Source organism: Electrophorus electricus, chromosome 6 (assembly GCF_041902795.1).
Source record: "Electrophorus electricus isolate QZ-2024a chromosome 6, ASM4190279v1, whole genome shotgun sequence".
In the NCBI taxonomy this organism is placed as follows: Eukaryota; Metazoa; Chordata; class Actinopteri; order Gymnotiformes; family Gymnotidae; genus Electrophorus; species Electrophorus electricus.
In genome coordinates this window covers 31,924,219-31,939,555 of record NC_137502.1, presented here as the reverse complement: position 1 = coordinate 31,939,555, position 15,337 = coordinate 31,924,219, and the positions used below count along the sequence as shown (strand labels likewise).

General features: G+C 48.9%; 1 protein-coding gene across 1 annotated transcript in view; it reads left to right on the top strand.

Annotated features, from left to right (window-relative positions):
• Positions 1-15,337, top strand: part of kcnt2b (potassium sodium-activated channel subfamily T member 2b) — a 47,876-nt gene that overhangs the window by 31,973 nt on the left and 566 nt on the right. The window contains exons 15-29 of the mRNA XM_035525338.2: positions 6,736-6,844; positions 7,184-7,240; positions 7,615-7,767; positions 7,871-8,121; positions 8,804-9,146; positions 9,325-9,430; positions 9,696-9,868; positions 10,332-10,403; positions 10,523-10,657; positions 11,403-11,514; positions 11,657-11,758; positions 11,937-12,020; positions 12,189-12,317; positions 14,233-14,581; positions 15,177-15,261. Of these exons, the coding sequence (XP_035381231.1) occupies positions 6,736-6,844; positions 7,184-7,240; positions 7,615-7,767; positions 7,871-8,121; positions 8,804-9,146; positions 9,325-9,430; positions 9,696-9,868; positions 10,332-10,403; positions 10,523-10,657; positions 11,403-11,514; positions 11,657-11,758; positions 11,937-12,020; positions 12,189-12,317; positions 14,233-14,581; positions 15,177-15,261 (2,260 nt within the window). The remainder of the gene's footprint in view (positions 1-6,735; positions 6,845-7,183; positions 7,241-7,614; positions 7,768-7,870; positions 8,122-8,803; positions 9,147-9,324; positions 9,431-9,695; positions 9,869-10,331; positions 10,404-10,522; positions 10,658-11,402; positions 11,515-11,656; positions 11,759-11,936; positions 12,021-12,188; positions 12,318-14,232; positions 14,582-15,176; positions 15,262-15,337) is intronic.

Below are 15,337 nucleotides of genomic sequence, written 5' to 3'. Positions count from 1 at the left end.
TGCAGCAAAATATTTTCAGAGTACTCGTACAGAAAGTGGTGGGGCCATGCGGCCAGCATCCTGAGTTTCAATCATACCTGAGACATTTGGACCCCTGCCAAACTCTAGGTGAGAACCTTTGTGTAATTAGGAAACAAAGATGCTGCAGTTTGAGAAACAACAAATCAGAACCGGTCTGTAGTTGACGGTGAAGGGGTGTGACGCAGGCAGCCAATCAGACTGGCTCTGCTTCAAGTCTGAGATGAAGGCATGGCGAGTCCAGACACATGACAGCTGGGATTGGTTAGCGTGTGTTCTTTTATGTCCTGCCCATGCCAGATGAACGACGGGGTTTGTGGAAATGCCTGAGTTCTACCCGTTCATTACTGACTCTGAATTCCGCGCTGAGTTTGACGCGTGTGATTTGATGGGCTGCAAAAAAAACCAAAACAACAACAACGAAAAAAACAACCAGGCCTGTTCTAAAACATTTAAAACGCCGGTATTTGTTGACAGTGTTCTACAGAAATAAGATGGCGAACTGCTGTTTCTATGTGCATGACCATCAGAGATGACTAAGAGCCTCCCCATTCTGCTGCAGTAACATGTACGTCCAGCACAGATAGCCCCATACACGTCCAGCTAACACGTCCAGCACACGCAAATTCCTGCTTTCTTCCCTCGCTGTTGTTAACAGTGCAGCCATGGCAGCACTAACATGAGCGTGGAACAGATCGGTGTGGGATTCCGGAGGCTGTGTGCACATGTGCGTGCGTGCGTGTGTGTGTATGTGTGCATGCGTACCCGTGCACCCGTGTTGTGACACAGTCTGGAAGAACCGCTCCGAGCGACTGAGTGGGTGGCGTTAATGATCGCCGTCGAAGATCTGGCTCGAGCTCCGCAGATAGCTTAATCTCCGCCTACCGCTCGCAGTGCCGCGAGCCCAGGCAGCGGTTTCACACGCAGCTCTTCCGTTCGCCGCACGCCGGTCCTCACAGGACCGGTCGGCAGCTCGTGTTGGGTATCTTCGTGCGCTGTCATTTGTTTGAGTGCCTCGGCAGTGAGCTAACTGCCTTCTCCCTGCTTCGCTATTCCCCGACACACTTCACAGCCAAATCCACAGACAGGCCCGCTGAAGGCAGGAGAGCTGCGTGCTGCTGCAGTTAGGACTGATGGAGCAGAAGGTTTCACAGTAATTACTGTCTGTGGGGAGGTGAGCCGAGAGACAGCTCACGCACTCGATCGGCCGCTTCTCTGAGGGCGGACAGTGAAACGCGAAAAGCTGTCTGAGGAGGGGGCGGGGGGGGGGGGGGGGGACACAGGTCTTGGGAGTGTAGCTGGCAAATTCTGGAGGATTAAACAGTGTGAGGAGAGGAGGGGAGGGGAGAGGAGGAGAGGGGAGGGGAGAGGGGGGAGGGAAGGAGAGGGGGAGGAGAGGGGAAGAGGAGGGGAGGAGAGGAGAAGGGGAGGGGAGGAGAGGGGAGAGCAGAGGGCTAAATAGTGGAGGAAAGGGGAGGACTCCAAAAAATGAGTTGTGGGAGGGGGGCGGTGTAGGAGGGTCAGGATAAAAGATGAAAGAGACAGAATGTCAGGACGAGGGGGAGTGTGGAGGAGAGGGGATGGATAGAGGAGAAGGGAGGGGAGGGGAGGAGAGGATGGATAGAGGAGAGGATGGATAGAGGAGAGAGGATCGGAGGGGGAAGGGAAGATGATTAAAATGAAAGATACACAGAGAAGAAACATGAGTGTCTGGACTGAGATCAGTAACAAAAAGGGAAATTGAACAGTGCTAATTTGTTCTGTGTGTGTGTGTGTGTGTGTGTGTGTGTGTGTGTGCGCGTGCATGTCCCTGCATTATATATTTCAGGCAGAAGAAATGACTGAAACCGGATGCCTAATTCTCTCAAATTTCACTTTACTTCAGCTCTAAATGTGTGACCCTGTGATCTTCTTTAGCACTGGGTAGTCCTCCCAGGCCTTTGCCTGCCTGAATCCTGCTGCGTCAATTCAGACAGCAGCAGTCTGTATCTCTTTTCCTTGAACGACTGTGGGCCTTAATAGAGAGGTGTTTTGATCAGCCAGGCAGCGGCCCTGCTTTGCCGAGCGATCTGTTGGAATGTTGGACCTGGAACAGGAATTGAGGCTGGGCTTGTTTTTTTAGTGCACGCACTAAAATAACGCCTCCCAGGGAAAATTAATGTAAAACAGGCTCCAGAATGTTGGTTGTTTATCTAAAAGGGATTTCAGCTGACTGATGAAGGCATGTCACCATGGCTGAGCAGTCCTGATAGTACTTCTGTGAGTCGCCTATCAAACATGTGGAACGAAAAAGCCAGTAGAACAGCAGAGGCCCTTCACTACAGGGAGCTAGCTGTTTGGTCTGGTGGTCAGAGGTCGTTTACCTCCTGTCAGACCTGGGTTCAGTCCTGGGTAGGGAGGCTGCCTTCGTCACGCATGCCAGCAGAAGTGGAATGGTGGAGAGGCCATCGGGGGCATGCCTCAGGTTGGTGAACCCACCCCTGCTATGAGGGGACGGTGTAGCCCAGTGTGAGGACCCCTGATGAGGGGATAGGCGTGGCCCTGGTGGAAAAGGCAGTTGTGTGCGGAGGGGCACGTGGGCAGTGTCACGTACAGGGGACACCCTGGAGGTGAGGGAACTTTCCGAGGGGCAGAACGGTATGATGGAGACCGACACTTAGGAAAGTTAAACAGGTGCTCTGCCTGCTATTCCAGAGAGCTGTCTCTTTGGTCTGGTGGTCAGAGCTCACGTTGGCCCTGGGTTCGTCTCCCGGGTAGGGGGGCTGCCTTCAGCCTATTTCTATTTCATCACAGAGAGAATTAGTGTCAAATCTGTCTCTCCTTGTAAAATCAATGTGTTGTATGTTCACGATTAGACCATAAATATGGTGTTGTCTGTAGCATTATTATCAAATATCTGCACAACCCAGTCCTACTGCATCACTGAGAGGCTCTTCATTCTGAGCTCTTTACTACCTGCTCTACTGAAGCTTATGTAACTTTAATATATGTGGCTTTGTGGACGCAGTTTAACAGCAGTTTTGGATGCTTTACTGATCTCAGCTGTACTTCACTCTATAAAGCCCTAGAAAATCCCTTAGAAAGTCACTTATAGACGTCAGACTGAACAGAAGGCTTGATGACTGATGACACAAACCACCAGTGTTACTGTAAAGGGGAGAACTTTATCATTCTGTACCTCAGCCATCATGGTAAGCCCAGACAGAAGAGCCTGGGCACAGGGGTACCAGAAGAGACTGCACATGGGTGTATTAGAAGAGACTGGACATGGGTGTATTAGAAGAGACTGCACATGGGTGTACCAGAAGAGACTGAACACGGGTGTATCAGAAGAGACTAGACACGGGTGTATCAGAAGAGACTGGACACAGGGGTATCAGAAGAGACTGGACACAAGGGTATCAGAAGAGACTGGACATGGGGGTATCAGAAGAGACTGGACACAAGGGTATCAGAAGAGACTGGACATGGGGGTATCAGAAGAGACTGGACACAGGTGTATCAGAAGAGACTGCACATGGGTGTATCAGAAGAGACTAGACACGGGTGTATCAGAAGAGACTGGACACGGGTATCAGAAGAGACTAGACACAAGGGTATCAGAAGAGACTGGACATGGGGGTATCAGAAGAGACTGGACACAGGTGTATCAGAAGAGACTGGACACAAGGGTATCAGAAGAGACTGGTCATGGGGTTATCAGAAAAGATTGGACACAGGGGTATCAGAAGAGAATGTACACAGGTGTATCAGAAGAGAATGGACACAGGACACAAGGGTATCAGAAAAGACTGGACACAGGTGTATCAGAAGAGACTGGACACAGGGGTATCAGAAGAGACTGGAGACAGGACACAGGGGTATCAGAAAAGACTGGACACAGGTGTATCAGAAGAGACTGGACACAGGGGTATCAGAAAACCTGTTCTACATTCCCCACTACCCTCGACCCCAGAACTTTAAAAACTTTCTAGAACTTGCTGTTCTGGTTTTCCAACTATAAAATCATATGTTTCCCTATACTGAAAGGCCATGCACCCAAAGTGCTCAGAGAGAATGTTTACCTAAAAAACCCATAATGAGCCCAAGTAAATCCCAAAGTAACAGCACAATTAGAGCCTACAACCAATCAGCCCTTCCTTCCTCACATATGCTGTACAATTTCACCACACTGGCTCACACATTTCCAGCTCAATATCTGAAACTCTCCATGCGAATCATGACCCAGGGTCTGACTGAAATACTGGTTCACGTAGTTCTTCCAGGGAGACACAGAAAAGAAAAACTCTGAAATTGTATTGCAGAAGCATATTTCAGAATCATTAGGCTAGTGTTTGGTGTAGACCTTCAGTGCAAGAAGGTAGCTCAGGCCACATGACTAAACCATCAAACTGTTGAGGGAGTTAAATAAAGAAAAAGATAAGTTTGTTTTTTCTCTTAATCACAGGTTAATGGAACCTAAGGATTCATCACTGGTATCTGTTTGAAATGAAGTGATGTCCAGAGGTGGACAGAGGTTGCTCATGTCCCTGCTAGAATGGGAAGTTCTATTTTAGTTTTGTTTTTTTTATTTTATTTTATTCCAGTTTTTTTTTTTTTATTCCAGATCGTCCTTGTGTATTTCTAAAACTAGTCTTAAAATCGTCTACAAACAGTGTAAATAGTATAACCATAACCCATTTGAACCAAAACAGTAGCACTTTTAAATCTACTGGGGAGAACAGTTCAGACAAAGTTATTCAGAACTGTGGTCATTTACGCTGGTGACCCTTGGTCAATGCAAGCACTGGTCTGCTGTTAACTTTTCGGAGGCTGGAACACCCCTGAGACCGTCCTTCTGTGTGGCATAAAAATTCAGTCGGTGCTCACACTACCTCAGGGCCTGTGCTTAGAAGAAAAAGGAAGCCATTTTCACACAGCTGAAGAACACAATATGCAGTAGAGGTACAGAGTCAAGAACTCTATCTTCTCCTTACCTTTCCCACTGGCAACGAAAATATGATTTATGCATTCTTCACATCCTGATATTGCTACATTATTAATGTACTGATATAATACTCTACTTTCCATGACCATGAAATCCAAAATGCAGTTTTAAAGGAACAACTTCTCAGAACGTGGACATTGGCAGATGGCTAACGATTTGAAAGCCATTTGGAACACCTAACGTGATCTCATGTAATTGCTAACTGACCTCGAGCTACCATTGATTTTGGAATTAATACTCTCAGCAGGTGAATAAATGCATGCATGAATGAATGAATGAATGAATGAAGGAAGGAATGTACCTACATATTATGGTTTTCCCTTCACTTTCATGACTGCCAGTTAAATAGTAATTACTGCTTTGTAAAACAGAAGCAAAACACTACATACCTAGACTCCAGAACACCCGCGAGGTGTGCTGTTACTCTGCAGGCCTCGCTGACATCTGCGCATGGCAGTCCCCAAGCTACAAGACATTTCAGTGGGTGGCAGTGGTCTTTCTCACAGAAGCGAGACTGCCATATGAGCAGTAGTTAAAAGTAATGTTCTGGTCTATTTTTGAGATGTCTGAGCAAAACTGAACTATCTGCACAAGCTTCGCCCCAGTCGTCTTGACTGTGTAACTGTTGCTGTTTAGTCGCGCCATTTCCGTGTAATTACGGTCCTTCCCCCCCTTCTGCTGTGACATTTATCGCGCCTTCTCTTCCGCAGCGTTGTGTCTTGAGGCTCGAGGAAATGTGCTTCATAATAAAATGATTCACTTGTGAAAGCCAGCATCCACCGCTGGAACTCAAAGCAATAAGAGCTCTGTAGCCCCTGACTCTTCTGCCATTTTAAATCGTAATTATACACAGGATGAGATGTGAAATATCCTAACACAAGCCATTAGTTTCAGCCAATGCCCAGCCCACTCACTTCATAGCAGCAACCACAACGTCGCGAGCTCTTCCAGGGGTCTCATGAGACCGCCAGAGGCTGAACAGCCCTTTTCCCTTTGCCATGCCTTATTACTCCGCCGGCACGCCGGGCTGGGATTTTAAAAAGCAAGCAGCACTGTGCTCAAATATGTGGACGAGAATAATGGTCAGAATCAACCAGACTGTCCAGAGTCTGTTTTTTTCTTTGCTAATGTAGTCCAGCTGCTCATCGTCTTTTAATTAGAAAAAAGGACAATTTTGCGCTCGCCATTAGCGAGCCATGTGCAATAACGTGTCTCGCCCACATACGTGCCACTTTATTAATTAAAGTTAGCTAGTTGTATGTGGCCATGTTCGTGTGCCTAGATATTGCTGAACCAAAACTACAACGCTGCAGACAGAGCTTTTCATAATGGCCCCTCTTCCCTTTCTGGTTTCTCTCTCTGCCTCTCTATCCCTCACTGTCTGCCCCCGCAAGGCTGTGGTTGTAGCCTCTGCGTGCTCCCCTGTGTGGGCAGAGGGCTGCTTTGGAGAACGTGGCTGGTAGAGACACAGGCCAGGTCATCTTAACCATCACTTTACCTCAGACACCATTTATGGTAGACCCTCATCAGTGGCCTTTTTAATCAAATGCAGGGCTTCGCTGTGGGAGCCATCGAACAATGATTCTCAGCAAGAGGAAGATTTCCATCTAAAACACAAAAAAGGTTCCTTTATGACTTTTTACACTGTGTGTAGGGCAGAGGTTGAGTCACCCTGTGTAACAAGCACTATTATGTAGGTTTGAGGCTTCATTTTTGTTTGTGTGCTGCAGATCATGTAGTGTGTGAAGAAGAGTTTAAGTATGCCATGCTGGCCCTCAACTGTGTATGCCCAGGCACTTCCACCCTGATAACCTTACTGATCCATTCTTCCAGAGGACAGTGAGTAGACACTCACACAAACACCTTTTTGTTTTACTCATTAGCCAAACCAAAGGAGCATGATTTATTCTCTATTGACTGCATTTATAGAATTTTTTTTTTTTACCTATAAAGGCAGTGATACATGAACACCCCTCCACCCCACACACATACATGCATACACACACACACACACACACACACACACACACACACACACACACACACACACACACACACACACACACAGAGACACATAAACACACATACACATAGATGCCCATATATAGGCAGGTTCAAAGCCTGACCTGAAGTGCTACCTGAAGTGCTACCTTCAGCGCGTCTGTGTTTTATTTTAAGAACGGCGCCCTCAGAAGCTTTCAGGCAGCGAGGGGGAGCCTTCCAGCCCTTGAACAGGTCAGTAACCTCATGAACTACTACACCCGCACCCACCTACCTCCACCTGCATGACCAGCTAAAGAGTGCATTTACCTCCACAGCTGATTATGTCACTCTGCTTGTTCCACCCCCGCCGATTTTCACTGTTTTGTGTTCTCTTCGTTGTTTCCATCTCCCTCCCGTCTGTCCGGCTAGCCTCGCCACCGCCACATGTGTGTAAGCCACAGAGCTGAACGTTTTCCCCGTGATAACATCACATTCATGCCGTCACATGGATTTCTTCAAACATGTCACGGCCATTAACCTTGACAGGAGCCTTTTGGTGATAAAGTTGTGGAATTGGAGCATAATTTGTATTCACTTGCAATTTCTCTCCTGCCCCCCTTTCACAGGGAAGGCGGGGCAAACTCGGCTGACCAGTGGCAACGCACCTACCGCCGATGCTCAGCCAATGAGGTGCACCACATCAGGCTGGAGGAAAGCAAGTTTTTTGGGGAGTACCAGGGCAAGAGTTTCACTTTCGCCTCATTCCATGCACATAAGAAGTGAGCTCTGGGACCAGTACACACACACACACACACACACACACACACACACACACACACACACACACTCACACACTGCTGACCCCTGCGTGTGCCACGGCAGGTACGGGGTGTGTCTCATTGGTGTGCGGAGGCTGGACACGGCCAACATCATGCTGAACCCCGGCCCGTGTCACATCATGAGCGCCTCGGACACCTGCTTCTACATCAACATCTCCAAAGAGGAGAACTCGGCCTTTGTCAGGGGCCACAGGGATGCGGCCAGTGGCCCAGGGGGCCAGTCCAGGGGCGTTCCGCAGAGCATCTACCACGGGCTCACACGCCTGCCCGTCCACAGTATCATCGCCAGCATGGGTCAGTGGCCACGCGCCGACGCCCGCCTCAACACAGCGCCAGTCTGCACGCCTGCGTCGGTCCATCTTCTGACTAAGTCATTCGCTCATGAAGCGCTGTCACCGTGCTGACAGCTGAAAATGAGAAAAAAAAATAGCTTAAGGACGGACACACACACGTACACGCACACTCCCCTCATAGGATGGCGTAAGGGTTAGGGTTTTTTTTTTTCTTGCAGTGATAACTGCTGCATTGCTGCCTAATGAAAATGGATGATGAAGGTGGGCACGGATAGAGACAAATGGTTGACAGTAATGAAGTCCTGGTACAAGGCGTATTGTGACAGAAGCCGCCGTTGGTTCAATATCGCCACCTAGTGGAAAGCCCTTGAAATGATCGTTTTTTTCTTCTTATTTATTGCTTCCCAGCTCGCAGCACACGTTCCTGCTACAAATCTAACCATTCCAGCACCTGCATAACATACCAAGAACATCTAATGTCCGAGGGAGCACTAACGTTGTGACTACTGTTGTAGCTGTCAGATGAAACGCTGAAGAATAAAACGCTGAAGATGTTTAAAAGTCGGCATTGGTGTGTGTGTGTGTGTTTCAGAAGAAGTTGAAAATCAAAATGGAAGCGACACCCTGACTGGTGATTGAAAAAACAGCTCCTGTTTAATCTGCCGCTAATCTCCCTCCTACAGGCACTGTGGCCATTGACTTGCATGACAGCGACAGCAATCCAGAGGGATCAGGCCAGCCGGGCGGAGCTCAGGGCGTGGGTGGAGGCGGCCGTATAGGGGGCCGGGCAGGAGGGCGTGTTGGCAACACTCTGGCCCCGCCCACCACCGGTGACCCTGCTGAAGAGAGGCGGCACAGCATCGCCCCAGTGCTGGAGCTGGTGGACGGGGTGCACGGTACAACCTTTGACCTGCTGGGCGACCAATCGGAAGACGAGTGTGGAGAGGAGGGCAAGGATGAAGACGAGGACGAGGGGGGGGTGGAAGAAGGCGAGCTGAAGAGCCAGTGGTGGGGAGCTCAGTGCGAGTAAGTGTCCCAGGGAAGTGGGACTGGGTGTTCAGGTGATACTAGCTACTACAGCTGTGTTTATGTGTGTGATTGCGGGTGTTAGTAGATGTCTGGGTGTGAACTGGGTTTTTTTTTACCCTTGACTGTGTGTGTGTGTGTGTGTGTGTGTGTGTGTGTGTGTGTGTGAGTGGAGCAGGTGGGTAAAGGGCTACCCGCTAAACTCCCCATACATCGGAAGCTCCCCCGCCCTGTGCCACCTCCTGCAGGAGAAGATGCCGTTCTGCTGCCTCCGTCTGGACAAGGTAGGATCCCCCATCCCTGACCTCTGATTCACCCCAGAGGAGATAATGAGTCCCTAAGCACTGCACTGGGAGTGTGCTGGCCCTGCTGGGCTGGTTCTCAGGCATCCTCCTCTCTCCCTCTCTCTCTCTCTCTCTCTCTCTCTCTCTCTCTCTCTCTCCCTCTCTCTCTCCCTCTCTCTTCCTCTCTCCCTCTCTCCCTCTCTCCCTCTCTCTCTCTCTCCCTCTCTCTCTCTCTCTCTCTCTCTCTCTCTCCCCGACGGTGCAGGCATGCCACCACATGCCCTACGAGGACGCTCGCTCGTATGGCTTCAAGAACAAGCTGATCATCGTGTCGGCCGAGAGCGCCGGCAACGGCCTCTACAACTTCATCGTGCCGCTGAGGGCCTACTATCGACCCCGGAAGGAGCTGAACCCCATCGTGCTGCTGCTAGAGGGCATGTGAGTGGGAGGGGAAACTGGGTCAGAACCACCCCGCCGAGATGCTAAACGGGCCATGTGACGCTGAAAAGCCCCGAGTCACCATCTACTGGTCACCATTGTGTGACTGCAGACTGCAGGCGGTGTGTGCCGGTGTGTCAGCGGGCAGTGTGTCACCAGATCTGTGGATATGACCCCAACTGGTCAGAAACTGGTCAGGGGAGTGGGGTGGTTAACAGAAATTGTTTCTTGAATGTTGTTTTAGTTCAATTCTGTTCTTGGCTATATTGCATATTAGCCTGCATTCACTTATCTAAAGTGTTTTCAAACCAAACCCATCGGCCCCCACAAGTGTACTTAAACATGTCGAACAAGTCAAGCAGCCCACACTCACTAGTCTGCAGATTTAGAATTTCACATCTTGTGTGTGTGTGTGTGTGTGTGTGTGCGCGCGTGTGCGATTGCATATTTTATGTTTTTTTAGACCTGAACCAGACTTTCTAGAGGCTATTTGCTGGTTCCCCATGGTCTTCTACACCGTGGGCTCGATTGACAAGTGAGAAAAGCCTCAGGCATTCTCTCCACCTGATTCTCTCTCCTTGAAACAGTTTGTTATGCTACCCGTGCTTCTGGACCTGTGTCTGATTCCTGGCTCTGTGTGCTCTGTGCATGTAGTTTGGACAGTCTCCTGCGGTGCGGGGTAACGTTCGCAGACACCATGGTGGTGGTGGATAAGGAGAGCTCCATCATTGCTGAGGAGGACTATATGGCTGATGCCAAAACCATCGTCAACGTGCAGACCCTGTTCAGGTTAGTGCACAAACCACACACTGGGGCCTCACCCACCACACACTGGGGCCACACCCACTTACCACACACTAAGCCCCTGCCCACACACCAATCACACGCTGGGCCCTCACCCATGCACACACCACACACTGGGTGCACACCAACCACACACTGGCCCCCCACAAATCTACCACACACTGGCCCCCCACACACACACTCTGCCCTTTTCGCCCATGACTGCCCTCCACTTTAAAAGAAAGCGCCCCCTCCTGGCCAGTGTCTGCAGGCACATGCACAGTAACTTAAGAATCCTACTGAATTCCAGAGAAACTCCAAGAAAGTAATGCTGGGGCACGCTATTTTCAGCTGTGTTGTGTTTGAGCCATATTTGTTCCACACAGACATAACGAGCTCAGATAACTTGACTTGCTGCCAGTCTGAGACAACGTATTCATTAATAATTAGAGAAGAGACTGTTGTCACAGTTTACTCGACAGCTAATCCTTTCAAGTCGGGAGCTTTCAGAACTCACAATTCACCCGCGGTGCCGATGCCCACGGTGGCCAGCAAACTGCTCTGTGGGCAATGAGTAGCTAGCCAAGTTGCTGCAGCCAGCTCGGCGCCTGCAGACCGGCTCAGGTCGGACTACGCCGAGACCAGCGGCGATGGCGTCGCGAGCCAGATCAGCACATGCCACTGACGTGTCTCTCATTAGCCGAGTAGCCTCCTCTAATTGCCCACCTCCCCCTCCCTTCTGCCCCTGCAGGCTTTTCCCAGCACTTAGTATCATCACGGAGCTCACCCACCCTGCCAATATGCGCTTCATGCAGTTCAGAGTGAAGGACCACTACTCACTCGCCCTCTCCAAACTGGAGAAGGTCAGTGCCGTCTCACCCGCAAATTATACCTCTTTCCAATCAGTCAAAGCCAGAGTTGGATCTCGCAAACCTCATGCCGCGCATGCACGTTTGGGGTGTGTCTTTTCGTGTGCCCTGCCCTTGGCGTGTGTTGTTGCTGCAGAAGGAACGAGAGAGAGGCTCCAACCTGGTCTTCATGTTCCGACTGCCCTTTGCCGCTGGGAAGGTGTTCAGTGTCAGCATGCTTGACACGCTGCTGTATCAGGTAACAGTCGAGCTGGTAATCCACACTACACTATTCTCTTTCTCCAATCACGCTGCCGACCCACTTCAAATGTGTGACAGAGATCCACGCTGGTAATAAGTGTGGTGAAATCAAGTGCTCTGTGTGTGTGTGTGTGTGTGTGTGTGTGTGTGTGTGTGTGTGTGTGTGTGTGCCCTAGTCCTTTGTGAAAGACTACATGATTTCCATTACCAGACTTCTGCTGGGACTGGACTCCATGCCTGGCTCTGGCTTTCTCTGTGCTGTAAGTAAAATTTTACTTGTAGGATTTTAATACTGGGATAGTGATGATGATGATGATGATTAACATGATCGTGATGGGAGGGATGGTCAGGACCATCACTTTGATAGTGGTGATAAAAGTGACTGTGATGAAGATGATGTTAATGACAATGATTCTATGAACTCATAGATGAAGATCACAGAGGAGGACTTGTGGATCCGCACTTACGGGCGTTTGTACCAGAAGCTTTGCTCCTCCACGGGTGACATCCCCATTGGCATCTATCGCACGGAGCCTCACAAGATCCCAGTGTCTGAGGTGCACAAAAAACTGTAGTACCCTAACACATCCCAACCCAGCACTGTAGAACCTTAACACAGCCCAACCAAGCACTGTGGAACCCTAACACATCCCAAACCAGCACTGTAGAACCATAACACATCACAACCCAGCACTGTAATACCCTAACACATCCCAAACCAGTACTGTAGTACCCTAACACATCCCAAACCAGCACTGTAGCACCCTAACACATCACAGTCCAGCACTGTAGAACCATAACACATCCCAACACAGCACTGTAGAACCATAACACATCACAACCCACAACCACACAGGTGTCATATTATTTGTTTGAGTGTTGCTTCTAATTAAACTGGATTAAATTTCAAGCTTTTTAAATTAGCTATAAGGATCCACCCGGGCATATCAGGAAATATTAGATTTTGGAGACTACCATGGGCACTGACTTTTTCATGCACTCAAGCATTGCAGGTTTGAGAAGCCACAAACACAAAACGACTACATAATTACAACCAATCAATAAAATGTCCCCACTAGGAACACAAGCTTATTTGAATGTAGATTCATATTTTCCTCAAACATTGAAAACTGGATATTGCAGTTTTATTTGATATCATAATTTTAACCCTTTGTAGAGCAGCTGGCAAATTTAAGTGAAGAAGAATCAGAGAAGAACCAGAAAAGATCTTTGCAAGTGTAAGAGTGCGTAAAAAATCAAACATGAGGATGGCTGCCCCAATAATATTTTCAAGCAATATGTTCTTTTTCTGAAGTATAATTGTTCCAAATCATTGACTAATTTAAACAGAAGTTTAAGTTATATTGTCAGAGAAAACAGTCTTTGTTGAACTTCCCTAACAGTATAGCCTATATTGTCCTGCTATTTCAGAGTTACTAATTAGACTGAAATTGAAGATTTCAGAAATTTCAGGTGCTCTGGTGTGGAATTCTACAACCTACAATGATCTTCACAGTCTTTACTGTATGAAGCTCCAGTGGGCAGCATTCACTCTTATCCTTTGGGCCTGTAGAAGGATCTCATCCTGAGATACCAAATTATTTATAGTACATAAAGGGAAAAGAGCCAAGGAGAGATTATGTAGCCCTGAGGTCCTCCTACTATGAGTGTTTGTTGCCATGGTGTTAGACTATTGATTAATACTGATTATTTCCCGAAACATAAAAAGCCAATACATAGTGACATAGATGGATTAGTAGTTATGTCCAGTAATTTGTTGAAGAGTTGAAGAGGGTTGTTCATGTTGCAGCCAATGCTTAAATCAATAAAGAGGACAAGGCATAACAGATTACAAGAGATCGGAATAGTAAAGCTCCAGGATAAGGTGACCATCTTCAGCTGACCTGTTGGCTCAATAAGCTAACTGATAAGGGTGCTTCACTGGGAGAGCACATAACTGAAGCATGGATAAGATACTCAAATGCCTTTATGGTCATAGGCTGTTCTCTACAGTTCCCAAATCAATTAGTTCAATTGTACTGTGCACTGGAATAATGATATCTATCTTCTTTAACACTGTAGTGATGCAGTAGCTCCAAAATGTGTTAAATAAGTCTGTAAATACTGGAGCCAGTTGAGTTTTAACACAGCAGGACAGAGTTTCTCCACTCCTGGAGCTTTTCTTTGTACTCTGCATTAAAGGCTCATACGTCCTCCTCCAAATTATTTTTTTCTGGCACATCCTCGGCTCTTTGGAAAACCAAGGTCTAGCCCTGCAGTACATTGTGACCTTTCTGCACACAGGTCTTCTTAAAAGTTTATGTATTCCAGATTCACCTCTTACTTCGAATGTTTTTTCAGATGCTGGTGTTATGCCAAAGAGCCGAAGAGCATAAAACACTAGTTACGCACGCTAAACGCAGACGATTATGCAAATGACCAGGGGGTGTGTTTATCTCATTCCTGCCCCAGTCTCAAGTGTCCATCACAGTGGAGGACTACGAGGACACGCGGGAGCCACGGGAACCCCTGCTCTCTCGCGCCACCCCTCATCGCAACTCCACCTCCTCCGAGCCTCCGTCCTCCTCCTCCTCATCCCACGCATCGGACCACCTGCTGCTGAGGAGGAAGAGCATGCAGTGGGCACGGCGGCTGAGCCGGAAGGGGGGGCGGGGACCGGGCGGCACCAAGGGCCCCGGCAGCGCCGCCGAGCGTATCAGTCAGCAGAGGCTCAGCCTGTTCCGCCGCTCGGAGAGGCAGGAGCTCAACGCCCTAGTCCGCACGCGCATGAAACACCTGGGCCTCTCGCCATCTGGATTCAGTGAGTGTGTGTGTGTGTGTGTGTGTGTGTGTGTGTGTGTGTGTGTGTGTGTGTGAGGCTGAGCTCCCACCCCAGGGGAAGCTGCTCAGAGCCCAATGCTGTCGCTCTCATGTCGCTGCTCGGCTGAAACACACACCTACTCTGCGCTCTGTTCTCCGGGTGCTTTGACCATCATGCTCCTGTCCCTCTGTGGGGGATTATAGGGTGTACTAGGCTTCGTACCTTCAGTATCTGTTTATCGCTTACTTTGATTTTGTGGGCAGGCTTTTTATAGGCTTTTTTCTTCTTTGTTTGTTAAATTCACTGACCCCCCCCCCCGCGGGGCATGTCTTGTGAGCATGAGTCAGACTCTGTATTCTTTGCTATTTTTGACTCTGATCTGGCTGTTGGATGTAGACTGTCTGCTGTGTCAGAGTCCTGGCTGCTCCTTTCTAACTGTTCATCTGTGTATTGTACCTGCTGGGTGCACCGTTGACTGGATCAGACGTTGCGCTCCCTGATCGCGTCCTCCCCAGCCCTATCTGATCTCACCCTTGAGCCGTGTAGGCGATGTCCCACTCTCTGTTCTCTGTTTGCATGCTGGGTCTGATTTAAGACGGGATGACGGACCAAGGCAACAGGCTCTCCTACATCCTCATCAACCCCTCCCCCGACACACGACTCGAGCTGCACGACATCGTGTGAGTACGCGGAAAAGCTTTGCTCCATAGCGTTCCCATAATGGCACAGTTTGCGCTGCGTGGGTGGGTACTGACA